Source organism: Spea bombifrons, chromosome 11, assembly GCF_027358695.1.
Source record: "Spea bombifrons isolate aSpeBom1 chromosome 11, aSpeBom1.2.pri, whole genome shotgun sequence".
NCBI classification, from domain to species: domain Eukaryota; kingdom Metazoa; phylum Chordata; class Amphibia; order Anura; family Pelobatidae; genus Spea; species Spea bombifrons.
In genome coordinates, this window is record NC_071097.1 from 6,639,145 (window position 1) to 6,653,150 (window position 14,006).

General features: G+C 48.5%; 7 protein-coding genes across 7 annotated transcripts; 3 read left to right on the plus strand and 4 right to left on the minus strand.

The window, feature by feature from the left end:
• Nucleotides 1-5,305: 5,305 nt before the first annotated feature.
• On the minus strand, nt 5,306-5,709 carry LOC128468929 (histone H2A type 2-B-like). Its single transcript, XM_053450741.1, has one exon. The coding sequence runs from the start codon at nt 5,707-5,709 to the stop codon at nt 5,317-5,319; it is 393 nt and encodes a 130-aa protein (XP_053306716.1). The 3' UTR covers nt 5,306-5,316.
• Nucleotides 5,710-5,990: 281 nt separating this feature from the next.
• On the plus strand, nt 5,991-6,473 carry LOC128468957 (histone H2B 1.1-like). The gene has a single exon (XM_053450765.1). The coding sequence runs from the start codon at nt 6,061-6,063 to the stop codon at nt 6,439-6,441; it is 381 nt and encodes a 126-aa protein (XP_053306740.1). The 5' UTR covers nt 5,991-6,060; the 3' UTR covers nt 6,442-6,473.
• A 704-nt stretch (nt 6,474-7,177) lies between these two features.
• Nucleotides 7,178-13,636, minus strand: LOC128468999 (histone H4-like). The gene is made up of 2 exons (XM_053450801.1): nt 13,612-13,636; nt 7,178-7,509 (listed from the first exon to the last, which is right to left on the minus strand). Exons 1-2 carry the CDS (start codon nt 13,634-13,636, stop codon nt 7,187-7,189), a joined length of 348 nt encoding a protein of 115 aa, XP_053306776.1. The 3' UTR covers nt 7,178-7,186.
• Nucleotides 8,177-8,655, plus strand: LOC128468910 (histone H3). The gene has a single exon (XM_053450725.1). It carries the CDS (start codon nt 8,177-8,179, stop codon nt 8,585-8,587), a length of 411 nt encoding a protein of 136 aa, XP_053306700.1. The 3' UTR covers nt 8,588-8,655.
• LOC128468853 (histone H1B-like) lies at nt 8,992-9,802 on the minus strand. Its single transcript, XM_053450675.1, has one exon. The coding sequence runs from the start codon at nt 9,761-9,763 to the stop codon at nt 9,071-9,073; it is 693 nt and encodes a 230-aa protein (XP_053306650.1). The 5' UTR covers nt 9,764-9,802; the 3' UTR covers nt 8,992-9,070.
• Nucleotides 11,335-11,932, minus strand: LOC128468979 (histone H2B 1.1-like). The gene has a single exon (XM_053450784.1). It carries the CDS (start codon nt 11,733-11,735, stop codon nt 11,355-11,357), a length of 381 nt encoding a protein of 126 aa, XP_053306759.1. The 5' UTR covers nt 11,736-11,932; the 3' UTR covers nt 11,335-11,354.
• Nucleotides 12,070-12,593, plus strand: LOC128468914 (histone H2A type 2-B-like). The gene has a single exon (XM_053450728.1). It carries the CDS (start codon nt 12,088-12,090, stop codon nt 12,478-12,480), a length of 393 nt encoding a protein of 130 aa, XP_053306703.1. The 5' UTR covers nt 12,070-12,087; the 3' UTR covers nt 12,481-12,593.
• Nucleotides 13,637-14,006: the final 370 nt, after the last annotated feature.

The window sequence follows — 14,006 nt, forward strand, 5'->3', positions numbered from 1 at the left end:
GACGTTCCAAAGGATGGTAGATCGACTCGTCGATGGCCTCCAGGACTATGCTTGCGCGTTGCAATCGGAGTTAGCCACCTAACCAAAGAAACAGCCCTAAGCCGACCCGTTGGGGTCTAGCCGGGTCTGTCACTGGAAACAAAGGGGGGAGTAATGTGATGGTTCCTACAGTCACCCTACCCCTCAATTAATGTTATCCAGTGACATGAAACTCTTTAATGTGTTATCAATAAAAATGTATATTAATGCCTTATTTTGTAAAAGTTTGCACACGGCACACTAAGGTCTGAGAGATAATCTAATAAAGATAATGTGTGCTCTTTATCTCCCAGACTTAGTGGTGCCGGTGTCCTGTTGTATTGCTCCTCCCCCCCTCGTGGTGTCCCTACCTAGAAAAGGCGACACCTGTCCCATAATAAACAGTTATTCCTTTTGTTGTACCTAAAGACTAGTCTTGCCTGGTTATTTGGGTACCGGATAGCGATATCCCTTTACTTTGCTTGGGGATATTGCCTACAGATTGCGGGGAATTATTGTCCTGAAGGGAGAAGTCGCTCTTGATGGAGAGGGAGAACCTGAGGTCCCTGGTCGGTCCGTCACACCGACACTAGCGGAGCAGGGCTCACGAGCTGGTCCGGTGACCCTAGCTTCACGGCACCGCAGCCCGCCGAGGCGTAGCTGAGTACAGTGCCGTAAATGTCCTGAAAATGACAATTAGTGATCCAGCGGGTCCCTGAAGCATTAGACGAAACGAATGTTCCAGGGAAGTAACAGACTTTATTGGGGAAACACAGGCTTATATACAGGTTAGGTGATAAAAAGGTCATAAATCAGGCACACATCTTCCCTCCCTGCCCAGACGGTTCAGCGCCACGCTTAGGCAACCGAGCCCCGCAATATCCGTAGGGACCCCGAGCGGCAGCAAATCGAAGTTTCCCCGGGACAGCCGGCGTTTGTACGATAGCCGCACGACCTGATCGCCACCTCTCTAGCGGCTCCAGTGACAAGGGATCCCCAGTCTCTGCGAGGGTGTCTGGGCTACGAGAGCCGAAGTCCATGGGTAGAGCAGGTGATACAGGGATGAGGTAGGACGGGAAGGGGAGCCAAGCGGCAGTAGGTTGAAGCTTCCCCCGGGATGGACCGCGGGACAGCCGGCGTGGGTCCGATAGCCGCGCTGGGGCAGTTATGGTTAATGAGGGTCTTTAGGGTTAATTTAGGGGCAGTAATGGTTAATGGGGTGTTTAGGGTTAATTTAATGCTGAGGACTGAGGACACGGGCGTAGGAACTGGGGGGGACGGATCCCCCCCAGGAAATCATGCGGGGGGGACCGATAATATAGAAATCCCCCCCAGGGTGAGTGCACTCGGGTGCAGCTGTGAGGGTGCTCACAGCTGCCCGATCGGCAGCTGCAGCCTGCAGGACTGGTTAGGGAAATCCGTGATCTCCCCAACCAGTCTTACAGCTGTATTAAGGTCACACTCACCAGCTGTCTGTACAGCCCAACTGAGCGCCGGGCGACGGGATATGACGATTATATCCAGCCCCGGCGCTCAGCAGAAACAGCTGTCCGCAGCCGCACTGCACAGACTGCGAGCGGCAAACAGAAGGAAAGTTAGAACAGAAATCAGAAAGGAGGAAGCAGAAAGCAGGAAGCAGGACGGAGGAAGAGAAAGCAGAAAGGAGGAAGAAGGAAGAAAAGGTAAGATTTGTGGAGAACCAAGGTGGGTGGGTGGTTGATTATTGGGGGGTCTGATGTGGAGAATGTGACGGCCCCGGGTTAATCGGTGCTGTCTGTGATAGTTTTTGTTTGTGATACCTGCATTTCCCAGTATATGTTGTGATTATGGTGTGTGCTTTTGTTCCCCTTGTTTGCTACCCTGTCCCGGTGCCACATGTCCTGCCCCCTCCCTCCTTACACAGACTACAGTAGAGACCCCCTACTGGGCTGAGTGCTAATACTCAGTCATATGCAAAGGAGGGCAGGATGTAATTCCCTTGTGTCTATTGGACGCAATTCCCTTGTGTCTATTGGACGCAATTCCCTTGTGTGTCTATTGGACGTAACTCAATCCTTTGTACTGTTTAAATACCCCTGTGTTCCCAAATAAAGAGAGTTCCTGTTTTACCTCACTACGAGTCCTGTCTTGTAATTGAGGTAAGCCTCGGTGCTGCCCTTATTAGGGCGGTAGGGTGCTGTATTGCTATACTTCGGTATACTACAGTACGGCCGAGGTTCCTGAAGAGCTGTGTTCTCTGCTATGATCGCGTATTGTCCTTTTCAGGACGATAGCCACCCTGTGTAGCTCAGTTTCGGCTAGCCACAGACAGTGAAGGGGTTAATCTCTGGTGCCCCGGTGGCCATGGGGCGAAGGAAGCAACGTTCGGCGGGCGTACCCAGTCGGGGTAGAGGTCGGTCCCGTCACATAGAACAAAGGTTGTGGGGGGGGTCTGATGTAGAGAACGAAGGTTGTGGGGGGGTCTGATGTGGAACACAAAGGTGGGTTAGGGGGGTCTGATGTGGAGAATGAAGGTGGGTGGGAGGGGGTCTGATGTGGAGAACAAAGGTTGTGGGGGTCTGATGTGGAGAACAAAGGTGGGGGGGTCTGATGGTAGATTTGTGTGTGCATATACATATGGTAAGGCATGTGTATGGGCACTTGGGCAGGCATATGTGTATAGGGCAGCTGTGTATATGTGCGTGTATGTGCATACGTCTGTATGGGCAGTGTATATGTGTATGTCTGTATGGGCAGTGTATATGTGTATGTCTGTATGGGCAGTGTATATGTGTACGTGTGTATAGGCAGTGTATATGTGTATGTCTGTATGGGCAGTGTATATGTGTATGTCTGTATGAGCAGTGTATATGTGTACGTGTGTATGGGCAGTGTATATGTGTACGTGTGTATGGGCAGTGTATATGTGTACGTGTGTATAGGCAGTGTATATGTGTACGTGTGTATAGGCAGTGTATATGTGTATGTCTGTATGGGCAGTGTATATGTGTATGTCTGTATGGGCAGTGTATATGTGTATGTCTGTATAGACAGTGTATATGTGTATGTCTGTATGGGCAGTGTATATGTGTGTGTATGGGCAGTGTATATGTGTACGTGTGTATGGGCAGTGTATATGTGTGTATCTGTATGGGCAGTGTAAATGTGTATGTCTGCATAGGCAGTGTATATGTGTATGTCTGTATGGGCAGTGTATATGTGTACATGTGTATAGGCAGTGTATATGTGTGTATGGGCAGTGTATATGTGTGTATGTGTGTATGGGCATTGTATATGTGTACGTGTGTATGGGCAGTGTATATGTGTGTATATAAGGAGTGTATTTGTCTTATAGTGTATACGTCTTTGTAAGTATGTGCAAGGGCAGTGTATATTTATGGGGAGGCGTGTGTGTGTGTGAGCAGATTATGTATGTTTGGGCAGGCGTGTATAAGGGTAGTGCATATGTGTGAGTACTGGCAAGTGTGTATGTGCAGGCAATTGCAGCGTATACGTGTGTTTTTGTGGGCAGGCATGCGTAAGAGCAGTGCATATGTGTGTATGAGCAGGCATGTCGTACTTAAAGGGAAGATTAGGATTCCCTGTAACACATGTTTAACCCATTGTGTGTGTGTACGTAAGTGTGTGCATGCGTGTGCATGTTATTCAAGTGTTTAAGTGTGTGGATATGTTCTTGTGTGTATGACGTGTTAGGAGTCTTAGATGGTTCCTTCAATACATCATAGTAGTCTCTGTGGCCGTGTCCAGTGGGGTCCATCTGTGGTTGTAAGATTTGTCTTTTTTTGTGAGTTTCTGTGGGAATTTTCTCCCATTCATCCAGTAGAACGTTTTATGAGCTGAAGGTGATAAACCAAGACATTTTGGACAACACTATGCTTCTAACTTTGTGGGAACAGTTTTGGGGATCATGATTGTGCCCCAGTGTGCAAAACAGCTACTTTGCACCATAACCACTACAGTGCGTTGGTTGTAGGGTCTTACTCTGCCTGCAGTTAATAAAATATTTCTATAAGAGTATTTAAGTGTTGTCTGCTCCCAGACCACAAATGCGGAAAGGGTTAATTGCATCATTGTATTTCTGTAGGATCTTTTGTTAAAATGTTGGCAATTGTGCATTACTTAAAGTATTATTACCAGTTGTTCTAAGTGAAATAACTGAAATATAGGCCAAACTTTTGGTTAATTTTCTTTGACCTGTTTGTTTAATAAAGAGCTTCTTTGTGAAAACTGAACATGATACTTTTTTTGTGCGGAAATTGTACATACACACACACATACATTTATATAAAATTTGCCATGAACAATTCCCAGTTTACTGAACAAGAATATACCCTACCAGTAAAACTGCTATCCCCCCCAGATTTTTAGGGGTTCCTACGCCCATGACTGAGGGTTAATTTAATAAAGTTAACTAAAGGTGCAGTTAGAGGTAAAGCAATCTTAAGGTGGGTAATCTAAGAGGAATCTAAATCCTGGGGGCAGTGAAGATTATTAATGTATTTATTTATAAAAGTGTGGTGTCAGTGATATTCTCTGAATGGTTTGAATCTCTGAACGATTCTCTGCCTTCAGTGACATCGCTAGAGTAGGCAGCCAGGCAGGAGGGTTCATTGACCCTAATGAAAGGGGCGGGGCCAATCGTTAGATTGACTGCAGGGAGGGACTGGGCAAAAGATTCGGATCATGAATCGGATCATTTCAATGACCGACTCGAAATGATCCGATTCACTTTACTGATCCGAACTTCGCATCATTGCTTTGGGGTATATGAAGGGTTAATTCCTTCTTAGCAATTAAGCTTTCAGAGGCAAGGGAGATGTCTACAGTGGAGCTACTCACGGCTCTCTCTCAGTGATTATCAAATTCATTAATACGCTCCCCAGACCATTGCCAGCTACACGATCATCACACAGCTGAGGGATTCCCCGGCTTCTGCCACATTAATTTGCGGTAAACCACAATTTCCTATGCAATGCTGCCACCGTGTGGTAGCACTTGCCCACCCACCTTTCTTGAGAGCCATATTTATCCGTGTAAGTGCTGGCAGCTTTGCCTCGAATTTTAGCCCTGAAACGGGGTATGGTGTATGATGTAGTTTGTATGAATGGTGTTTAGCCACCGTGAAGCTCAGCAACTAAACATCGGGCTGAAAAACTGTAGTGGAAAGCAGTTGCCTTTAGGGAAGTTTGCAGCAAGTTTATAGCAAAACAGATATAGCTTGTTCCAGAGATTATGGGTGGCTCTGAAAAGAGCCTTTGGTAGTGTTGGTTATTTGCCCTGCAGTTACGATTACCGCACTCACTTGCTCTTGGCAGGCTTGTGGCTCTCGGTCTTCTTGGGCAAGAGCACCGCCTGGATGTTGGGTAGAACACCTCCCTGAGCAATGGTGACCCCTCCGAGCAGCTTATTGAGCTCCTCGTCGTTACGAACGGCAAGTTGCAGGTGGCGTGGAATGATACGGGTCTTTTTGTTGTCGCGTGCAGCGTTACCAGCCAACTCCAATATCTCAGCAGTCAGATACTCCAACACCGCTGCCAGATACACGGGTGCGCCGGCTCCTACTCTCTCGGCATAATTACCCTTGCGAAGAAGCCTATGCACACGGCCAACAGGAAACTGCAAACCTGCACGGGAAGACCGTGTCTTCGCCTTAGCACGAACCTTTCCACCTTGTTTTCCTCTGCCAGACATACCTTGACTCAACAAATGACCGCGCAGATACTTGACGAAACAGTACGTTACAAAGAAACGCCGCTCACTTACCCAGCTATTTGTAGCTTCCCCCGTTACGCTATTCGTCACTGATTGGTTCCTTTTCAAAACAGCCAATCGGCTGGAAATAGTCTGAGACACCAATCGGTGTAGGCACTGCGGTTTATGGGCGGCAGCATCTTCACACGTGACAACCTCATCGAATCGGAAGCGAGACAGCAGAACGGCCTTATTTGCATGCGGTGCCTATAAAAGGAAGGGCCCGGCGCAGTAACACTTCAGTATTCGTCACGTTTTCCTGTGTTCCGTGTTGAAAGGAAATCAGACGCGATGCCTGATCCAGCGAAATCTGCGCCTGCTCCGAAGAAAGGCTCTAAGAAAGCTGTTACGAAGACCCAGAAAAAAGATGGGAAGAAACGCAAGAAGAGCAGAAAGGAAAGCTACGCGATTTATGTCTACAAGGTACTGAAGCAGGTGCATCCAGACACTGGTATTTCCTCCAAGGCCATGGGCATCATGAACTCGTTTGTCAGTGATATCTTTGAGCGCATTGCCGGGGAAGCTTCACGCCTAGCCCATTACAACAAGCGCTCCACTATCACTTCTCGGGAGATTCAGACTGCAGTACGCCTCCTTCTTCCTGGAGAGCTGGCCAAGCACGCTGTGTCAGAGGGCACCAAGGCTGTTACCAAGTACACCAGCGCCAAGTAAAGTTCTTTGTTCTCTCTCTTTAAACAAAGGCTCTTTTGAGAGCCACCCACACAGTCTGTCTCAGAGCTATGTGAATTATGTAGCCTCTTTTGTTGGACTGCTAGCTCTGGAAAGAGCATTTGTGAGCATTGAAATGTGCTCCTCACTCCTCCAGATCAGCTGGGGTATTGTGCCCGTCGACCAGACTGCTTGGCAAGAGGAGCCCAAGGTGAAGGGGCTCCTGTAATGGCAACGATCTGTACTCTGATTGGGTATTCCAGCTAATCGCTGATTTCTCCTGCTGGGACCCAAGAGATGAACCCCTTCACCGTCAGACAGAACCAGCGTTGCAGAGAGAAGGGGCTGCTTTAACACTGCGGCTAGCCCAAGCTGAGCTACATCGTGGGTCTATTGTCCTGAAAACAGGATGAGACATGAGGGGACGACAAAGTCATAATAACATCACACACATACTGGGACATACAGAATTCAGATAACTACCACAGATGGCGCCTATTAACCCCGGGACGTGTCAGCCCCTATTCAAGCGAGGCTAGCCTTTGGACGACACCAGCTGCCGATCTCACCCCATGTTCTGCCAGTAGCTCAATCTATAGCCAGACCCAGCCACTGTTAAGCTGGTTATTTGAAAGTGTGCATAGAAAAGTGCGGGCAGACTCTGGGACAACATGATCATAGCCTAAGAGAGTGTGTGGGTGGCTCTGAAAAGAGCCGTTGGGTGTTTCAGGGTGACGAGTCAACAAGCTTAACCTCCGAAACCGTACAGAGTACGGCCTTGGCGTTTCAAGGCATACACCACGTCCATAGCGGTAACGGTTTTCCTCTTGGCATGCTCAGTATAAGTGACTGCGTCACGAATCACATTCTCCAAAAACACTTTGAGCACACCACGAGTCTCCTCATAGATCAGCCCAGAGATACGCTTTACACCTCCTCTGCGAGCCAAGCGGCGGATAGCAGGCTTGGTGATCCCCTGGATGTTATCCCGAAGCACCTTCCTGTGCCTCTTTGCGCCACCTTTCCCGAGTCCCTTACCTCCTTTGCCGCGGCCAGACATGATCACGTTTACTCCACGAGCTCCACAGCACAATACTCGCCTACGGCCGGCCCGCTTTCTTTTATGCGTGATGGACGGACCTGATGGGGAACCGCACCATGCTGCCTCAAGGGGGTGTTGCTTTTTGAATATATGCTTATCGTTGGTTGGCTGGAGAAGCTTCCAAACGTGCCTCAGCCACCGATTGGCTATTTAGGAATATCAAAAACCTTAATGCTTTTGCCTCCCTCACCGCCACGTGATCGCTTTCGACGATCCCTCATTTACCACTAGGTGGCAGCATTTCGCTGTAAATAAACGCCAAACGGAGACCAAGATAAAGGCGGGCTTTTAGCTTTCGCCGTATCGTTGTTAACGGTCAGCCAGTACACAGGTTCACTAGGTAGGAGGCTGACCAAAAAAGAGGAGAAGAACTAAATAAAAAAAGAACCGCAGCTAACGAATAAATGACCGATTCGAGCGTTTAATTTAAATAAAATAAAAAAGATAACTCTCCACACCGAAGTCTCTTGATCAAAGGCTGGCTTTTTCAAACCATCGTCCTAGCCTATGAAAAAGAGGGGCGTGATTAAGCGTATCCAATCACATTCACCGTTACTCTATAAAGGGCTTGAGTTGGCCACAGAATCGTTACAATTACGTTGTATTCGTCTTTGAATCAGATAGGCACGCACTAGCATGGCTCGCACCAAGCAGACAGCCCGTAAGTCCACCGGAGGAAAAGCTCCTCGGAAGCAGCTGGCGACCAAAGCTGCGAGGAAAAGCGCTCCAGCTACCGGCGGCGTGAAGAAGCCACATCGCTACCGCCCGGGCACCGTAGCTCTTAGGGAAATCCGCCGTTACCAGAAGTCCACGGAGTTGCTTATTCGAAAGCTGCCTTTCCAGCGGCTGGTCCGTGAGATTGCTCAAGATTTCAAGACCGATCTACGTTTCCAGAGTTCTGCTGTTATGGCTCTCCAGGAAGCCAGCGAGGCTTACCTCGTGGGGCTTTTCGAAGACACCAATTTGTGTGCTATTCACGCTAAGCGGGTTACTATCATGCCAAAAGACATTCAGCTGGCTCGTAGGATCAGAGGAGAACGTGCTTAAATAAACGTGGTGTTGGCGAACGCGATTTTCCCCTCACCCTCCCACAAAGGCTCTTTTAAGAGCCACCACATTGTCACTCAAACGAGCTTGTGTTTTGTGTTTCCCTTCGCATGCATGAAATTAACCCTGTTCTTCGCGCCCAAGCTTGAAACATCTCACACAGTTATCCCACTACCGAGCGAGCCGTTAAGCGGCCGAGTCCCCGGCTGGGCATAACGAGTAACGGCAAAGCACAATCTTTAAGCCCGCCCTTATCTCTATTATGTTACGGACAGAGCTCTGAGCGAGAGCGCTGGCCGAATATGTGAATCCATGCACAACACACAAGTATGGGGCTAGGCTTTCAGCGGGTGGCCCACATAGCCGCGGCCGGGTGATTAACTGCTTTTTCTTTTTTCGGAGGATATGATGGTTCTGAAAAGAACCTTTTGTGTGAAGAATTAAGTGGGAAAGCACACACCAGAGGCGCTGCAAAACCCCTTCTCACTTTTTGGGGGCTGCCTTTTTAGCCTTGGGCTTAGCGGGGCTTTTGGCTGCCTTAGGCTTTGCGGGGCTTTTGACTGCCTTGGGCTTAGCGGGGCTTTTGGCTGCCTTGGGCTTAGCGGGGCTTTTGGTAGCCTTGGGCTTTGTGGCCTTCTTAGCTGGGCTCTTGCCAGCTTTCTTCGCTTTAACAACCTTAGGCTTCTTGGGACTCTTGGCAGCAGCCGACGGTTTCTTGATCTTTTTCGGGCTTTTCTTCGCTCCTGCAGGGGCTTTCTTGGGCGACTTCACAACCTTCTTAGGGGCTACTTTTTTAGTCTTTACGGGAGTTTCCTTCTTCTTTGATGTCTTCTCTCTGCTCTCCAGCTGCTTCTTGTTCAGCTTGAAAGAGCCAGAGGCACCGCTTCCTTTCAGCTGGATCAGGGTCTCTTTAGACACCAGACCCTTGAGAGCGAGCTTCAGGCGGCTGTTATTCTTTTCTACGTCGTAGCCGCCAGCAGCGAGTGCTTTTTTAAGAGCTGCGAGAGACACTCCGCTGCGCTCCTTGGACGCAGAGACCGCTTTCACAATCAGCTCGGAGACACTGGGACCGGACTTCACAGGACGGCTTTTTGCAGCTGCCGGCTTTTTCGGCTGTTTCTTCTTGGAAGAGGTTTCTGCCGGCGGAGGAGCCGGGGAAGGAGCTGTCTCGGCCATCTCAATGCCTGGATCACACCACACAACACTAGAAACCGCACGTAAACACGGGGTTAAACCGCCAGAAGTTTGGCTTTTATAGATGAGCTGCCGCACATTCATTGGTTCATGAGCAGTAGCCTGCGAGCCTATGATTGGACGGCGTTTCTGAAACCTCCCCATGCTGCCGATCGCCGGGGCATCGCTGGATTTACATTCCCCCTGAAGGGGGGTTTGAAAGGAAAATATATTTATCATTTGCGGTAAGATCCTAACTCCAAAGCAGTTGGATGTCCTACACCGTGCAGCCCCCCCCCCAAAAAAAAAAGAAAGAAAAGAAAAACTGCCAGGGAACAGCACCCAAGAGGTGTGAAATAATAAATAAATAAAATAATGAATACAGATAAAATAAATTCTTTAATACGGTATCACCTATTAAAGATTAATTTACCCTTAAACTTAATCTATAAATTTATATAACCCAATCATTTATTATTATTTAAGAATAGCCTAATATTTATACATTAAAGAATAACATTAAAAATGATGGATATTTTTAACTAATAATAATCAGTTAAATAATTTAAAATAAATTGTATTTCTACTGCTAGTGCCTGGCTGCCTGCCGGTCTGATGATTGTCTTAGGACTCGTAGCTGACAAGAGTTTACTTAGGGGTTATTTATTATTAACGTATTATATTATTTATGTATTATTCAAAAAAATAAAAGTAATTATTAAGATTAGGTTTTGTCTTATCAGGACGTTTTATGTGCGAGAGTGTGTTTGTGTGTATTAGCGCGTGAGCATACGTTAGTGAGGAAGGGGTTAAGCGTGAGAATGTGTTTGTGTGCATGCACCACTGTGTATTAATGATGTATATACTATTTCTTTAACGTGAGTGCGAGTGTATAGAACTAGAAAGGCTGGCCCATGGCTGGCTTGAAGGGGGGCTGGCGCATGGCTGGCTTGAAGGGGGGCCGGCCCAGGGTTAGTAAGTTCCGTCTGTGGTGTAGTTCTCTTACTCTGTATGTCTCAGTATGTGTGTGATTTTTATTATGCCTTTTTCGTCCCCTCATGTCTTATCCTGTCCGTGTGCCACATGTCCACACTACCGAGTCATGTCTTAGTGGGGTAAGACTCGGCGCTGTCCTTTTCAGGGCGGTAGAGCGCTGTATTGCTATACTTCCGTATACTACAGCGCCACCGAGGTTTCTGAAGAGCTGTGTCCTCTGCTAGGATCATGCATTGTCCTTTTCAGGACAATAGCCCCACTGTGTAGCTCAGCTTCGGCTAGCCGCAGTGGTAAAGCAGCCCCTTCTCTCTGCAAGGCTAGTTCTGTCTGGCGGTGAAGGGGTTAATCCCTTGGATCCCAGCAGGAGAAATCAGCGATTAGCTGGAATACCCAGTCGGGATACAGGTCGTTGCCATCACAGGAGCCCCTTCACCTTGGGCTTCTTTTCCCAGGCAGTCTGGTCGATGGGCACAATACCCCAGCTAACCTGGAGAGCTAATAGTCCGACAAAAGGGCTAGATCATTCACATAGCTCTGAGACAGACCGTGTGTGTGGCTCTCAAAAGAGCCTTTGTTTAAAGAGAGAACAAAGAGAACTTTACTTGGCGCTGGTGTACTTGGTAACAGCCTTGGTGCCCTCTGACACAGCGTGCTTGGCCAGCTCTCCAGGAAGGAGGAGGCGTACAGCAGTCTGAATCTCCCGAGAAGTGATAGTGGAGCGCTTGTTGTAATGGGCTAGGCGTGAAGCTTCCCCGGCAATGCGCTCAAAGATATCGTTGACAAACGAGTTCATGATGCCCATGGCCTTGGATGAAATGCCAGTGTCTGGATGCACCTGCTTCAGTACCTTGTAGACATAGATCGCGTAGCTTTCCTTTCTGCTCTTCTTGCGCTTCTTCCCGTCTTTTTTCTGAGTCTTCGTAACAGCTTTCTTAGAGCCTTTCTTCGGAGCAGGGGCAGATTTCGCTGGATCAGGCATCGCGTCTGTTTTCCTTTCAACACGCAAGGCAGGAGAAAGTGATGAACACTGAAGCGTTACTGCGCTGGGCCCTTCCCTTTATAGGCACCGCATGCAAATAAGGCCGTTCTGCTGTCTCGCGTCCGATTCGATGAGGTTGTCACGTGTGCAGATGCGGCCGCCCATGAACCGCAGTGCCTACACCGATTGGTGTCTCAGACTATGTCCACCCGATTGGATGTTTTGAAAAGGAAGCAATCAGTGACGAATAGCGTCACGGGGGGAAGCTACAAATAGCTGGGTAAGTGTGCGGCGTTTCATTTTAACGTGCTTCTTAGTCGGTTATCAGGGTGGTGGTTTGTCGAGAGATATCATGTCTGGCAGAGGTAAACAAGGCGGAAAGGTTCGTGCTAAGGCGAAGACACGTTCTTCCCGAGCTGGTCTGCAGTTTCCTGTTGGCCGTGTGCATAGGCTTCTTCGCAAGGGTAATTATGCCGAGAGAGTAGGAGCCGGCGCACCCGTGTATCTGGCAGCGGTGTTGGAGTATCTGACTGCTGAGATATTGGAGTTGGCTGGTAACGCTGCACGCGACAACAAAAAGACCCGTATCATTCCTCGCCACCTGCAACTCGCCGTTCGTAACGACGAGGAGCTCAATAAGCTGCTCGGAGGGGTCACCATTGCTCAGGGAGGTGTTCTACCCAACATCCAGGCGGTGCTCTTGCCCAAGAAGACCGAGAGCCACAAGCCTGCCAAGAGCAAGTGAGTGCGGTAATCGTAACTGCAGGGCAATTAACCAACACCACCAAAGGCTCTTTTCAGAGCCACCCATAATCTCTGGAACAAGCTATATCTGTCTTGCTATAAACTTGCTGCAAACTTCCCTAAAGGCAACTGCTTTCCACTGCAGTTTTTCAGCCCGATGTTTAGTTGCTGAGCTTCACGGTGGCTAAACACCATTCATACAAACTACATTATACACCATACCCCGTTTCAGGGCTAAAATTCGAGGCAAAGCTGCCAGCACTTACACGGATAAATATGGTTCTCAAGAAAGGTGGGTGGACAAGTGCTACCACACGGTGGCAGCATTGCATAGGAAATTGTGGTTTACCGCAAATTAATGTGGCAGAAGCCGGGAATCCCTCAGCTGTGTGATGATCGTGTAGCTGGCAAATGGTCTGGGGAGCGTATTAATGAATTTGATAATCACTGAGAGAGAGCCGTGAGTAGCTCCACTGTAGACATCTCCCTTGCCTCTGAAAGCTTAATTGCTAAGAAGGGATTAACCCTTCATATACCCCAAGGTAGTGATGCGAAGTTCGGATCAGTAAAGTGAATCGGATCATTTCGAGTCGGTCATTGAAATGATCCGATTCATGATCCGAATCTTCGGATCACTCAGTGTGACTCATAGGAGTTACTGTTTCCCCAGTCCCTCCCTCCAGTCAAACTAACGTTTGGCCCCGCCCCTTTCATTAGCGTCAATGAACCCTCCTGCCTGCCTACTCTAGCGATGTCACTGAAGGCAGAGAATCGTTCAGAGATTCGAACCATTCAGAGAATATCACTGACACCACACTTTTATAAATAAATTCATTAATAATCTTCACTGCCCCCAGGATTTAGATTCCTCTTAGATTACCCACCTTAAGATTGCTTTTAGATTGCTTTACCTCTAACTGCACCTTTAGTTAACTTTATTAAATTAACCCTCAGTCCTCAGCATTAAATTAACCCTAAACACCCCATTAACCATTACTGCCCCTAAATTAACCCTAAAGACCCCCATTAACCATAACTGCCCCGGCGCGGCTATCGGACCCATGCCGGCTCTCGCGGTCCATCTCGGGGGAAGCTTCAACCTACTGCCGCTCGGTTCCCCTTCCCTTCCTACCCCATGTATCACCTGCTCTACCCATGGACTTCGGCTCTCGTAGCCCAGACACCCTCGCAGAGACTGGGGATCCCTTGTCACTGGAGCCGCTAGAGAGGTGGCAATCCGGCGGTGCGGCTATCGTACAAACGCCGGCTGTCCCGGGGAAACTGCGATTTGCTGCCGCCTGGGGTCCCTACGGATATTGCGGGGCTCGGTTGCCTAAGCGTGGCGCCGAACCGTCTGGGCAGGGAGGGAAGATGTGTGCCTGATTTATGACCTTTTTATCACCTAACCTGTATATAAGCCTGTGTGTTTCCCCAATAAAGTCTGTTACTTCCCTGGAACGTTAGTTTCGTCTAATGCTTCAGGGACCCGCTGGATCACTAATTGTAATTTTCAGGACAATTACGGCA

What these genes read in the sequence shown, in the direction of transcription:
- LOC128468914 (XM_053450728.1), top strand. Translation starts at nt 12,088, where the DNA reads ATGTCTGGCAGAGGTAAACAAGGCGGAAAGGTTCGTGCTAAGGCGAAG.
- LOC128468957 (XM_053450765.1), top strand. Translation starts at nt 6,061, where the DNA reads ATGCCTGATCCAGCGAAATCTGCGCCTGCTCCGAAGAAAGGCTCTAAG.
- LOC128468979 (XM_053450784.1), bottom strand. Translation starts at nt 11,735, where the DNA reads ATGCCTGATCCAGCGAAATCTGCCCCTGCTCCGAAGAAAGGCTCTAAG.
- LOC128468929 (XM_053450741.1), bottom strand. Translation starts at nt 5,709, where the DNA reads ATGTCTGGCAGAGGAAAACAAGGTGGAAAGGTTCGTGCTAAGGCGAAG.
- LOC128468853 (XM_053450675.1), bottom strand. Translation starts at nt 9,763, where the DNA reads ATGGCCGAGACAGCTCCTTCCCCGGCTCCTCCGCCGGCAGAAACCTCT.
- LOC128468910 (XM_053450725.1), top strand. Translation starts at nt 8,177, where the DNA reads ATGGCTCGCACCAAGCAGACAGCCCGTAAGTCCACCGGAGGAAAAGCT.
- LOC128468999 (XM_053450801.1), bottom strand. Translation starts at nt 13,636, where the DNA reads ATGGGTAGAGCAGGTGATACATGGG. An exon ending in TAGAGCAGGTGATACATGGG is followed by an intron (nt 7,510 to 13,611) that starts GTAGGAAGGGAA and finishes GAGCTCGTGGAG; the next exon opens with TAAACGTGATCATGTCTGGC.